At 38.1% G+C, this 13,225-nt stretch overlaps 1 protein-coding gene across 1 annotated transcript in view; it reads right to left on the bottom strand.

Moving 5' to 3' along the window:
* Positions 1 to 13,225, bottom strand: part of LOC122125102 (prolow-density lipoprotein receptor-related protein 1-like) — a 56,268-nt gene that overhangs the window by 25,686 nt on the left and 17,357 nt on the right. Inside the window, exons 10-17 of the mRNA XM_042699655.1 lie at positions 12,926 to 13,129; positions 11,781 to 11,949; positions 11,333 to 11,501; positions 10,304 to 10,529; positions 9,416 to 9,541; positions 7,029 to 7,253; positions 1,584 to 1,895; positions 300 to 518 (exon numbers count right to left, since the gene is read on the bottom strand). Coding sequence (XP_042555589.1) covers positions 300 to 518; positions 1,584 to 1,895; positions 7,029 to 7,253; positions 9,416 to 9,541; positions 10,304 to 10,529; positions 11,333 to 11,501; positions 11,781 to 11,949; positions 12,926 to 13,129 — 1,650 coding nt within the window. The remainder of the gene's footprint in view (positions 1 to 299; positions 519 to 1,583; positions 1,896 to 7,028; positions 7,254 to 9,415; positions 9,542 to 10,303; positions 10,530 to 11,332; positions 11,502 to 11,780; positions 11,950 to 12,925; positions 13,130 to 13,225) is intronic.

The following is a 13,225-nucleotide window of genomic DNA, read 5'->3' as shown; positions in this document are numbered from 1 at the left end:
ATTATTTCTAGGTAAAGAGCCTTAGAGTATGCTAATGTGCAAGGCGATATTCCCAAAGGCACCATGATAAGAAAAGTTCTTTGAGTCCTACCACAAGCTATGTCATTTGGCCACTTTGACAAATGTGTTATATTTCCAGAATATGGGCAAATTAGGGAGAAGGCCTGCTGAATTTGTGGCTTGGGACAACTGCCAAGACGGACTTACAGATACTCAGGATTTTATGGTCAGAAAGATACACTGAAAAGGGCACTGTGAAGCAGAAAGGTGAAATCACAACCCAACAAAGGAAGACTTGCCTTGTCCTTCCTGGTCCTCTGCCAAAATGATCATTTTCCTTATATGTGGCTCCTTTAGTACAGAGAAGGGCTCCAGTGTTTTCCTGTTCCATAGCACAAGATCTGTCATGTCCACAGTTACCAGGTAGGGCTCGTGGGCCACTATAATCCCTTCACTCCAGCTCCAGGACTTGTTCAAAGAGTATGTTCTGTTTTTCAGAAGACTCAGGCTTTGCAAGCCTAAGGAAGAGTTAGGTCTTAGAAGGTGATGCAGAATAAGGATCCTAGGAGCTAGAATGAGGGTGTACTGTGTGTATGGATTCTAGCTGAGTGGGGTTCAAAGGCCAAAACAGAAAAGAAGAAAATACTCTTCCTATCAAGCTTTGTAGGTTTTAGTTTTATATATATATTTAGTTTTTTATATATACATATTATATATAGTTTTATATATATATTTAGTTTTATATGTATTATATATGTATGTATATAGATACTATATACATACATATAATATGTATATATATATATATATATGTATATATATATATATATATATCCTAGTAAAAGTGTCTTAAGCCTCAGAAAAGTAAGGGGCCTAGGTCTGCCATTTGGTATATAAGATGTGTACTAAAAACACTGGGTCACCATGCATGTAGCTGCAGGTCTCAAGGATGGTTTGGGGAGAAGAAAATAAGCAACTTCATCTGCATAGGTATAACTGTTCCAATTGTCAAGTTCCAAATTCAGCCTGGTACCTTGTTTGCAATGGAAGTTCATTTCCATTCTTTTTATTTGTAGAAATAGAAACAGATTGAAAATATGACAAAAACTACCAAGTGTATTCAAAAACCTATTAAGTAGATTACTTACAAGATTTTCTATGTTATGAATCCAATAATAAGACTTTTAGATAGGAGATGAGTTTGCGTTGTGACTTATCTAAACCTTATCAGTCAAAATTAAAAGTTAAATCTTATGTTTAACTAGTGCTTAGGATAACCAAGATAGGCAGAAAAGATGATTTTGCAAGTTCTCACAACGAAGACATGTTTGAGGGAATGGATATCCTAATTACCCAATCATTGCATAGTGTTTGTATGTGTCAAAGTATCAAACGATACCCCATAAGTATGCATGATTATTGTGTTAATTAAAAATTATATATATATGCCCAGCACAGACCCCCCCCCAAGTAATAAGAAGTGTAAAAGGAGTGATTAGAAGTACTACATTAAAACCAAGACTGTTCAGATCTAGCTCATCCCCTCATACTTCTGTCTACTGCATTCATTGTACAGCACTTACCCGATTTTTTGGTGATCCAGAGGATACTAGCTGAGCCCAAATCTAAGGCCATCCGGGTGTCTGCCATCCAGGTGCCTCTCTGGACTTCCTGTCTGTTTTTGCCATCAAGGGTCATGCTTTGTAAGGGCTTCCCACTCTCCACCCAGTACAGTGCCCTCCTCGGCCAGTCGAGCAGCAGCTGCAGTATAATGCTGTGGGCACTATAGAGGGTGTGTGTGTCTACACCAGGAATTCTGGTTTTCTGGATAGTACTTCGGTCACAGGGCAACCAGAACAGGTTCCCGGTTGATATGTCCACATTTGCTGCACAGACTGTAGGAGGAAAAGTAGCAGCTCCATTAGAAAAAGGTTTCAAGTAAATTCCTACAAAGGTTCAAACAGGATCAAGGAGACAAGATAGACAAGGAAGGAAGGAAGGAAGGATGTGAAACCTTATAGTTCTTATTTACGAGCCGAGTCTCATCACATGCTTACTGGTGGTCCAGTATCTTGCCATAGGAGTTTCTTAGCTTCTCATAGCTACCTGGCAAGGGCAGTAGTCACTACATTTTATAGAGTGGATGTTTACATACATGGAAAAGCTTACATTTGAATGCATATCCACATTCCTCCCTCTTACAGATAAATATGGAAATCAATCAGTTACATGCCCAGCAAGTAGAACTGAGATTGCCAGAGGCAAGAAGAGATCCAGCTTGTGACACCACTCCAGTGTATGGAAGGTCACTTATAGAAAGCACAGACAATGAAAATATATACATCTAGAAGACAGGAGTATAATAGGGATCAAGTGTGTGAAAACCAAAGGAGCCATTTTTAGATGTGAATAATTGGATCAGGCACCAACCTTCAAACTATTCTGACTATTCCTACTACATTCACTGCAGCTAGGCCAGAGCCAGCTGGGGCTAAGTTAATCTTACATGAGGTTTGAGAACAATACTAAGCTGTCAAGCCAAAGTGCTTATTCCATTTGGGAGGTGTTAACTTCCATACTTGTTTCTGGAAATGCACATTCAGAACACGCAGTTCTACTCTTGTAGGATTGTTTTGTGAATTAGAGTTAGAATATATAAAATAGAGTCTGTTGTTTTTCAGCAGGGTGTTGATGCTAAGTTACACAGTATCCACTTACTCAGTTCAGGAATACTGTAAGCAGAATGGCCAATAGAGAGAAATAAATAATGTATTGATTTACTAAAAGTACTAAATATTCAACTCATAACTTGTTTTCCTATATTTTACTAATATAGGTTCAGTATTCTATATCCAAAATGCTTGGGACCAAAAATGCATTTGGAGGAGGGATGTTTGCATGTACATAATACAATATCTTTAAAGATGAGACCAAAAGTTAAACACAAACTTCATTCATGTTTCATCATACCCCGTACAAATAGGCCAAAAGTATGTTTTATACAATATTTTCAGCACCCTGGAAATTTTCAGGTCAACACGAGTTCAGGGGTGGAATTTCCCATCTATCATATCATAAGGTTCATAGGCTTTCAGATTTTGTAGTTTTGGAGTACAGAGTTTTGGATTTGAGCTGCTTAATCTGCTACCTCTACTCTAGTTTGCTTGTATTAATTGAATCTATACAATAGAGCTTTGGTACCACTTCCCAACTCCGTATGTCATCATGCCACACTTGAGCTTGTAATCTGATATTGTAGGAATATTTGCACCATGAAAATCGTAAGTACTACAAATCAAGGTGTGGTTGTTCTATGTAAATTTTTCCTTTTCTTATCTGAACTGGCAAGTAATTGCCTTGTACCAAATCCAGGCTGTTGCCTGCTTTTAGACATATGTTTGGTGAACCTATACTGAATTATGTATCCATTATCTCTGACTACTTTCATGATACTATGGCTGAGGAGTTATCACAATGGAAATATTTACTATTGGGTCTTTTATACAAAAAGTTTGCCAACTCCTAGTCTTGACATACAAAAGTGATAAACTATTACTAATACAGATTAACCATAATGTGTCGTATCTTTGACTTTTAAATACCACAAAAATCAAGGCCATTTTTTCTATTTTTTAAAATGTATTATCTCACTCAGGAAATCAGTAATTTATGACCCTGATGGAGTAATTCTTCATCACTTTACCTTTGTATCACTTATTAAACAAAAGGGTCAAACTACACCCATGTCAAAACCACACTCATTCAATGCCTTCTTTACCTGATTGTGTAAAAAGAAGATACTTACTAATAGATTGTTAAATCCCAACTATACATTAACTTCCAATCCAAAAATTCAATATAAAAAAGGATTTTGACCATGCACTGGCAGCTAGGATTTGTCATTTTTGTTACTCGGGAGGCTAAGATCTGAGGATTGAAGTTCAAAACCAGTCCAGGAAGAAAAATCTGTGAGACTCTTATCTTCAATTAACCAGCAAAAAACTAGAGCTGTAGTTCAAGTGGTAAAGTGCCAGTCCTGAGTGAAAAAGCCAGGGGAGAGCTTGAGGCCCTGAGTTCTAGTCCCAGTACCAGAATAAAAACAAATAAAAAGTAAGTTTGTCAAAAATCATTGAAATAGCCAGGCACTGGTGACTCACACCTGTAGTCACAATTTAAGGTTAGACTTAGCAGAAAAATCCACTCAGCTTCATCTCCAAAATGACCAGCAAAAAGCATGGCTGGGGATGTGACTCAAGTGGCAGAGCATTAGCCTAGCAAGGATGAGGTCCTGAATTCAAACTCCTATACTGCCAAAAGAATACATTGTTGAAACAACAATAAAGATTTTACAATAAAGAATATCACATATTTTGTCATTTGGAGAAAGTATGTTACATATACTTCATAGCAGTAAACTTTATGATACACATTTGCCAAATTCTGTACACACACTTATTCCTCAATGTGCTAGAAAGTTACTCATCACCATGACAAAATATCTGAGCCCACATACTGGGCTTTAGGGTGCAAACTATCCTTTGGATTTGTATAGAGGAAAAACTTCCTCAAATCATACTTCGGATTTCTCTTCATGTCTGTGAAATCATTCCTGCCTAGACAAGTTGACATAGGTAAGATTGTCAAATTAATAAGAGTAGGTATCTCTCTTCCCCTGAGGTTCTGCCATCTACAGAGAATTCATATTTTTGTCTGTTATAGATTTAATTGAAACCTTTAACAGAATCCAGGTTGAAAGTCCAAAGTGCCTGGATCATGAAATGCTCTTTGAGCAATGTTATACTGATTCTTAAAGACATATTCCATTTCTAAAATGGAATTTAGAATTTTGACTAGGAATTTAATCTGAAAATTTTTGGCCTCAGTTTTCAAAATGCAGGGCTGGGTGGGGGTATGGCTCAAGTGGTAGAACACCTGAGTTCAAACTACAATACTACCAAATAATCAACCTGAAGACAATATTAATATGTACAAAATAAAACATGAACAACATCAATACACTTGGATGAATAAATAAGCTAAGAAGGCCATCAGCTTATGAACAAGTCCAGATAGGAGGGGTGATACTATTTGCTTTTGTCAAGTTTTTAACCACTGCAATATTTGGCTCTTGAACATTCTTCAAAGACTCATGTGTTGCTGTTGGCAGTGGTGGAATTTTTAAGAGGCAGGGTCCAGTGGCTGATCTTCAGGTCACTGAAGTTGTGCATGGCTTTGAAAAGGATTGTGCATACCCAGCTCCTTCCTTTCTTTCTGTTTTCCTCCTTGGCCATGAGGTGTTTAGTTTTATTCCATAATGCATGTCCTGTCATTGTCAGCAAGCACCCTTGTTCCCCCCCCCCCCCCCAAACAAAAGCAGTGCATCTAAACAAAGGAGGAAATTCTTAGGAGAGGATCACAAAGGATCAATAGCTATGTGCAAATGATTATATAAAATGATGCTTATTGAGTTGGGTGTTGGTGGCTCACGCCTGTAATCCTAGCTACTCAGGAGGCTGAGATCTGAGGATCATGGTTCAAAGCAGGCCCAGGCAGGAAAATCCATGAGACTCTTATCTCCAATTAACCACTCAGAAAACCGGAAGTGGCTCTAGTGGTAGAGTGCTCGCCTTGAGCTGAACAGCTGAGGGACAGCACTCAGGCCCAGAGTTCAAGCCCCATGACTGGCCAAAAAAAAAAAAAAAAAAATACTTATTAAAATGAACTCCGAGTACTGCTTGCAGTTCTTTTTTTCTTTTTCTTTGGTCAATTCCCTTTGTCACTGTTTTTTATTTCTGAACCCTTTGTCTTATATACAAGTGTATCTAATTTGGGGAGGGGAAGGGGAAGCATAGAAACCGTGGGACAAAGATGAACTAAGTCAGCAGTGATACTCACTAGACACTATGCTGAAAATGAACTATACAACTTAGGAGGAAGAAGGTCAAGAGGGAAAAAGCTGGGAGAAAATGAGGGAAGAGGTGACACTGTTAAAAACAAAATGTACTCATTAACTGACTTATGTAAGTGTAACCCTTCTGTATCATTTCTCATTTTCTTTAAACTTTTTCTCTTTATAAGTGGTTATCTCCAATATTTATTGTAGGAACAGCAAGCAGACCATCACAGCCTCCAAGGCTCAATACTCAACACTAAATCCAACACACATGAAATCATCAATCTTTCACATATTCTTGATCATTGAAACACAGAACCTACTTAACAAGATCAGCCAGATCAAAGAAGCCACCTTAATAAAGGGGAAAGATATTTTCACTCATGGGTCCCCCTAGACGGCCCTCGCATACATGGGACTATGCCCACCCCTTTCAGTTTCTCCTGAATACTTTCTGAGCCAAATATTGGGAGTATCTATGTGTCAAATATTGTGCTCTCCCACTAGAGTCTGGATAGGTTATACTGCATTGAAGGATGGCTCAGGAGCCTGTATGTCAAATGATACTTCTTGCAGTAAAACCTATCCTTCATATTCGGCCAACTGCCCAGGGCACAGATATTTAGAAATCTAATTACTCACTCCAGAGCTCAAGTCTCAAGCTTTCTTTTCTAGAGGTGTTTGCATTTTAGATGAGTACAGAAAATGTAAGGATGGGGTGTGGCTTTTTGGAGTGTAGGAGGGAAGAGAAAGTACCTATTAACATATTAACAAAATGTTTTTGCTAGTTCTCTCTGAAATCTGCACTGCAAACTGCTTCTATATTAGTGTAAGAAAAATCTGCAATGCAAACCTGAAGAAGAAAAGGCCCTTTTCTATCCTCCCCTGACTTAAAGCCAGAAAATTTTTCAAACTTATTTCTATATCTCAAGTATTCTCTAAATCATAACCTCCTGATAGTCTGCACCTGCCACCTAAGAGTGAAGGGAAATCAGAAAGCTTAGCATTTAAATTAGCTAAGATCATCCTTTGCTATGAAAGCTTATTCAGATCAGAATAAAGTTTCATAGTACTAGCTATTTTAGAATCAGAAAACAACAGAGAACTGGGAAACAAGATGGTCACCTTCATTTACCTGTATGCTCTGTCCAAATCTCTTGCATTGGTCCTGAATTCCCAGTTGAGTAGACCAAATGTCCCTGGGCATTTGTCCAATAAATCAGGTTCCTTTTCCAGTCAATATCCAATAAATAGATGTTCTCAGGATGCTCTTGAATCAGAGTTTTCTCTATAGCAGATCCCATAGAGCCAACTTTTAACAAGTACAGATGTTTGCCCGAGGAAAACACAAGTTTTAACTCTATGAAGGAAGAGGAGAGGTTTTTTTTTTCAACTGAGCTGCTTTTATTAGTTGTATAAGGGGGTTTCATTGTGACATTTCCATGCATGTACAAATGAATTCCAATCAATCGTACCCACATTACTCTCTCTTACCCCTTCTCTTTCTACTCTCTCTTATCTTCTTAAAACAATTTCAACATGTGTAATTGTTCTCTTGTCATATATGCAACCATCCAACCTGGCAGTATTCCTCTACATCTACTCCACTTTGTGAGCCCAACCACCTCCAACTCACAGGTATAACCCATACACCTACAGAACACATTTTAGTTTACTGTGTCATTATTTTGTAGTGTATATTGAAATTACACCATACGGTTTCACCATGGTATTTTAAATGTACATATATTGTGGGTTGCTCAGAATAAGCCTTTATATTTCTTTCTCTTTCCCTGCCTAACCAAACCCCTATTGATCAATAGCTTTTGAGACTCTTTATATCCTTATATATAGTGGCAATACATTATACAATTATTCACCTCTTAAATTTTTCCCCCTCCTCTTCTCCACCATCTCCTAAACAATTACACAGTCAGGATTCCCTCTTAAAGAATGGTTCTGAGAAAGGTTTCTTCTACAGTCTGTGCCTGAAGCACACATACAACTTGACTGCCATTGCTCCTAGAGGAGTGGATTACTTAGTCAAAGTAAGGCACCAGTTCATCTGGATTTTTGCTGAAAGGCTAATGCGGAATTATGAGAAAAGTAAAGTAATGATCTGCTTGATTGAATACCATTTTGGTACAAAAGAATTTTATGTACTTTATCTTCATTAATGAAAAATACTCAGATATTTGCATTTAACTGTATACAATACATAGTCCTCAAAATAAAATAAAGTCAGCTGATGAGTTTTCCAGTACAGTTTATTACACCATAACTTCATTCAGACACACTCCTGTAAACTGTATTTAAATTTAAAAAAAGATAGCTTGAACCAGGTACCTGTGGACTCATGGTTGTAACCCTGACTACTCAGAAGGCTGAGATCTGAGAATCTCAGTTCGAAGCCATTCTGAGCAGGAAAGCACATAAGGTTCTTATTTCCAATTAACCACCAAACAACAACAAAAAAAACCACACAAAACAAAACAAAACAAAAACCCACAAGTAGAGCTGTGATTCAAATGGTAGAGTGTTAGCCTTGAGCGAAAAAGCTCAGGGACCATACCCAGGCCCTGAGTTCAAGCCCCAGGACTGGCATACCCCCACAAAAACAGTTTGAACACAAACATCAACTGAGGCATGGCTAAAATGATAGTGTACTTGCATAGCAAGCTCTTAGAGTTCAAATTCCAGTGCCACAGAAAACTTTAAAGCAATGCAAACACTTAACTAATTTATTCTTTTTAAAACCTCAATATTGTGTCGATAAAAGCCAAATATGTTGGGTAAAGATGTTCAAGTGGTTTATGTATGTCGCATTCATCTTTTGAAGGTAAACTAGCGTATGGAGAATTTACATTAGCAATACAAAAATAAGACAAAATTGAAGAGCAGAATTCCTTGTACCAAAAATATTTGCAAATTTTCTTCATATGACTAAGTGGTATGAACTACTTTTTCCCTGATTGAAAAATAACCAGTGACAATTATACAAAAACATACAAATAAATAAAATGTGGTATATGCATATTATGAAGAATTTACATTAGCAATAAAAAAGTAAGACAAAATTGAAGAACAGAATTTCTTGTACCAAAAAATTTGCAAAATTTCTACATATGACTAAGTGGTATGAACTACTTTTTCCCTGATTGAAATATAACCAGTGACAATTACACAACAACATACAAATAAATGAAGTGTGGTATATGCAAATTATGGAATATCATTCAACCTTACTCAACCAAACATGTATCCATGATCTTTATGAATGTAGTACCTAGAATAGGCAGATTCCTTTGGGCAGAAAATAGAATTGTAGCTGACAGGGACTATAAAAAAGGGAGAAAGTGAGGGCCATGCTTAATAGGTTCAGAGTTTGGGAAGATGAGGGAGCTCTGCGCATGGTCATGTTAGCTGCACAAAGATAAATGTATTCCATGCTACTGTTCACTTAATCATACTACTCTGGGCTTCGCTTCCTTGAGTTCAGCGCATTTTACCTGGTTTACTTACCACTGCAGGTGCCAGAAGGTAAAAGAAACAGTCCCTCTGGACAAACACACTTATAGCCCTTGGGGTGGACCGGGGATAGGAGGCATAAATGGCTGCAAGAACCGGGAACACATGCTGGGTCTCTGCCTAATTTGAATAGAGACATATTAGAGAATATTTCAGATTTATTTATCCAGGCCACTTGAAAACTCAATAAAGAAAAAGAAGTAAGCCTTTTTTGCCTTAAGAAAAGTCTGAATATACTTCATGACTCGGTTATGGGTCTGATCTTTGAATCCTAATGGTCTCCTGATTGTCTTTCAGATAACAATTATCTCTCTGTCTTAGGCTAGAGCCAAATAAAGCTTCAAGCAACAGCATCTTCTCCCTTGGAGTTAGGACAACAATGACTGTCTCCCTGTATTAGTGGAATGTTCCCTCAGAGAGGAAAATTTTCTGATGAGTTTTTCAAATCCACATAAGAAGCATTATCTGAATTAAACATGAGGTGGAATTTCAAATTAACAACAAGAAAAATTCTAACTTCTTTCTCCACGCAAGGTAGCAGACTTTCTTCAATTTTCTTTTTTGTCAGTTGACATGAGAGTGAATAAGCTATCGCACCCAGCCTCTCTGCAAATAGTTTCTTGCCCTAGGTTATCTGTATTTCAAACCTTTAAAATCTAGCTGATGCTCTAGACAGACACAGGGCACATAACTTGGGATGTGTCTCCTGGGACTGCCTTTGTTGCATTCATCTTACTTAGAAGTTCCATGTAAGTCTAGGATATCCAGCTCATTTCCTTTCCACAAAAGAGCAAGTACCCAGGAACTGAGGTAGCACCTTAGGCAGTTACAGGGGTTCATATTCTGATTCATCAGCATTTTAAAAGTAAGGCTTGTACTTACTCCTAGGCTGCTGGGACTTGTGAAGGACTGAAAAAGCAGACACGGAGGCATCCAATAACACCTCTTTCTCCCTTGGACTGTGGGGTGAGGTGTGAAACAGCTGTGTTTTATTTGCCCAGAAGAAAGAGTTCTCAAATATGGCCAGTCCTATTGGGGCTTCATATTCCAAGAAGATCTTAGGAAAGGTGTGCTTCCCATGGCCGTCCACTTTGACTGTCTCTATAGACTGAAGGAAATCTCGTGAGAGCATGAGAACGTTACAGATACTGATGATGTTGGTGCCACCCCCAATAGCTTGGACATTGATTAATATCTGTACTTGATAACAATTTGATGCAAGTGAATAAGAAGATTAATGGATGCTAATGCTAAAGTCAATAGATTGCATTGCTTCTTGTATAGATGTGCTGGAAAAGAGACTAATTCAAATATAGATATTGAATAAAATGCTTTCTCTCTCTACTCTCCAACTGCCTTATAAGTTTGATATTCTGTAACTTTCAGAGAGGGCAAGACAAAGGGTTCTCAAAGAGGCAACATAGCCAGACAAAAATCACAGCTAGGAAATTTCAGGCCTAGCAGGATGACTCACAAGCCTGTGATTTTATGCATTCTTGTCTTTTAGCTTGGCATTTCTGAAAATGTGATAATGTGAGCTGCAATATTAAAACTTAGAAATCTGAGTATAAAAAGTACCTCTGAATTACCTAAGTAAATACTAAAGGTACAACATAGAACATGGCTTGTACTACTGGGAACTGCCAATGGGATTTAATATAGAGTGTGTCAGAAAAGCATATCAGGTCTCCCAGCTGCATTGCCTAGAAATGCTGTGTAGTTACACCTTGTCTGACCTGTGCAGAAACATTATGTAGTTACACCTTATTTTTCTCTATTTTCACAGCCAGAAGGTAGTTTAGAGTTGATGCAAGATATAAAAGAATATTGTAATTAGCTACTTAGCTTTGGAGTCATACCAACTTTCAACCAAAACAGTATTTACTTTTTCCTTCAGATGTATCTGGGTACCTTTTTATAGTCACTGATCCAGTAGAGTCTGCCATTTAGGTGGTCAAGTGTTAGTCCTATAGGTTCCTCTGCAGTCACAACCGCCAGCACCTTCCTGTCGGAGCCATCCATTCCTGCAGCTTCAATAGTCCTCACCCCTTTCTCACCTTGATTTACCCAGTACAAGTACCTGCCATCAGGAGAACAAGGTGTTAGAGGGTCTTGCTCACTTGCATGCATGCACACATTATTCTCAACAGCCCATTGAGAATAATAAGCTTTCTCATGGGGATTTCAAATCACTACATGACTTATGATGCTAAAGATTGCTGCTTTAATATGTAAGAAAAAGTTTGGCTCAATTTGAAGTATTTTGGGGAAGCAAGTGACATCTAGTTTTAAAAGCCTATCTTATTTATGATTTAAAATGATAAGATTTTGGATATACCCCAAAAGAAAGTCTACTTACTTCTTTTCAGGAAACACAACTAGCTGTTCTGGCACAACATCCTTTTCCAAGACTTTGACGTAGCCTCGGCCATCACTTAAGCCAGCATAGATGCTTCTTGAAGAACTACTAGCCCAGTACAACTGTCCCGTGAACCAGTCCAAAGAGATACTGTTCACTGATGCAAGTTCTGGGAACACAGAAGAAAACATTACATTCCTACATTCCTTTTATTTCTCTCTTACCTTGGAAGCAGAAACTTGGACCTGACTATTCTAAGTTTTCTGATTTCAAGTTATAAAGTAGGATAAATGGAACCCAAGGAAGAGAGGCCTGAGATGAGCAAGGGTGTTTTCAACATGCAGAAGTTGCATGGAAGGAGGGAACCTGAACAGAAGAAAAACAAGGAATCTGAGAGCCTGCAGCCTCAGCTCAGGCAATAGTCAATGGGAGAATTGCCATGAGCTCTGCCACTTAATTGTACCCACAATATTTCTCTGTTCCCACCATTATACCCATCCTTTCATATGCACTGTCTAGTTTAATTCCCCTACTCACCCAGTGAGTACTAGGACAATCAAAGTGAGTAAGAACTTGTTCAAGGTCACAGAACTACCAAGACTATATACCTTCCAGTCACAGGTAATGCTCTATGATGTTCCCATGCAGCTAAACTGCCAGTCTTACATCAAATTGGGGTCTTTATATACTTGTGACAAGTGAGTCAGAGTGTGCTTCTTACATTATGTCGGACCGGTGTTATAGTTTGGATGTGGGATGTTCTTTAAAGTTCTATGTGTTAAAATCTCAGTCTCCAGACTGGAACAGTATTAGTAGAAACTTTTAAGAGGGGAAGCCTAGTGGAATATTTTAGGTCATTGTTGGTCTTCCCTTAATTGGAATGATGGGACAGCAGTCTTTTCCTCCTTCTCTTTGCTTCCTGGCTTCCATACAGGAGAAGTTTCCACCACCAAATACTAATGCTATGATGTGCTTATCTCATCACCGGCCCTGAATAAATAGGGCCACTGACTGTGGACTGAAACCACCAAAAAGGGTAACCACTTTTCCTTTTTTTTTTTTTTAAGTTGATAATCTCAGATATTTTGTACTGGTAATAGCCAGATGGTTAACACATACAGCTTTAAGCAGCTAAGACTCTTAACCTGGGTAGAGGGGAACAGAGTTTGGCTTCCCAAGGAAAAACACATTTAAAACTTCATCCACCCAGAAGTAAATGCTTCTTTCAAGGTCATATGCAACATAAAGAGGCCTTGATTTTATAGGTATCAGAGTCTCATAGATGCCCGTCTTTCGGTCCAGGATACCAAGCTCTTGCTCTGATGCAATAAGAATTTTAACATCATCATCTGCAATAGAAGGAAATAGTGACATGTTAATATGATTCTTTCTTTCACATCTTTCCTGTTAACTAAAGATATTACCCTATTTTCCTTGTCCAGATC

Source organism: Dipodomys spectabilis, unplaced genomic scaffold (assembly GCF_019054845.1).
Source record: "Dipodomys spectabilis isolate Male_0828 unplaced genomic scaffold, ASM1905484v1 ptg000009l, whole genome shotgun sequence".
NCBI lineage: Eukaryota > Metazoa > Chordata > Mammalia > Rodentia > Heteromyidae > Dipodomys > Dipodomys spectabilis.
The sequence above is the reverse complement of the archived record's forward strand: the minus strand, read 5'-3'. Positions and strand labels throughout refer to the sequence as shown.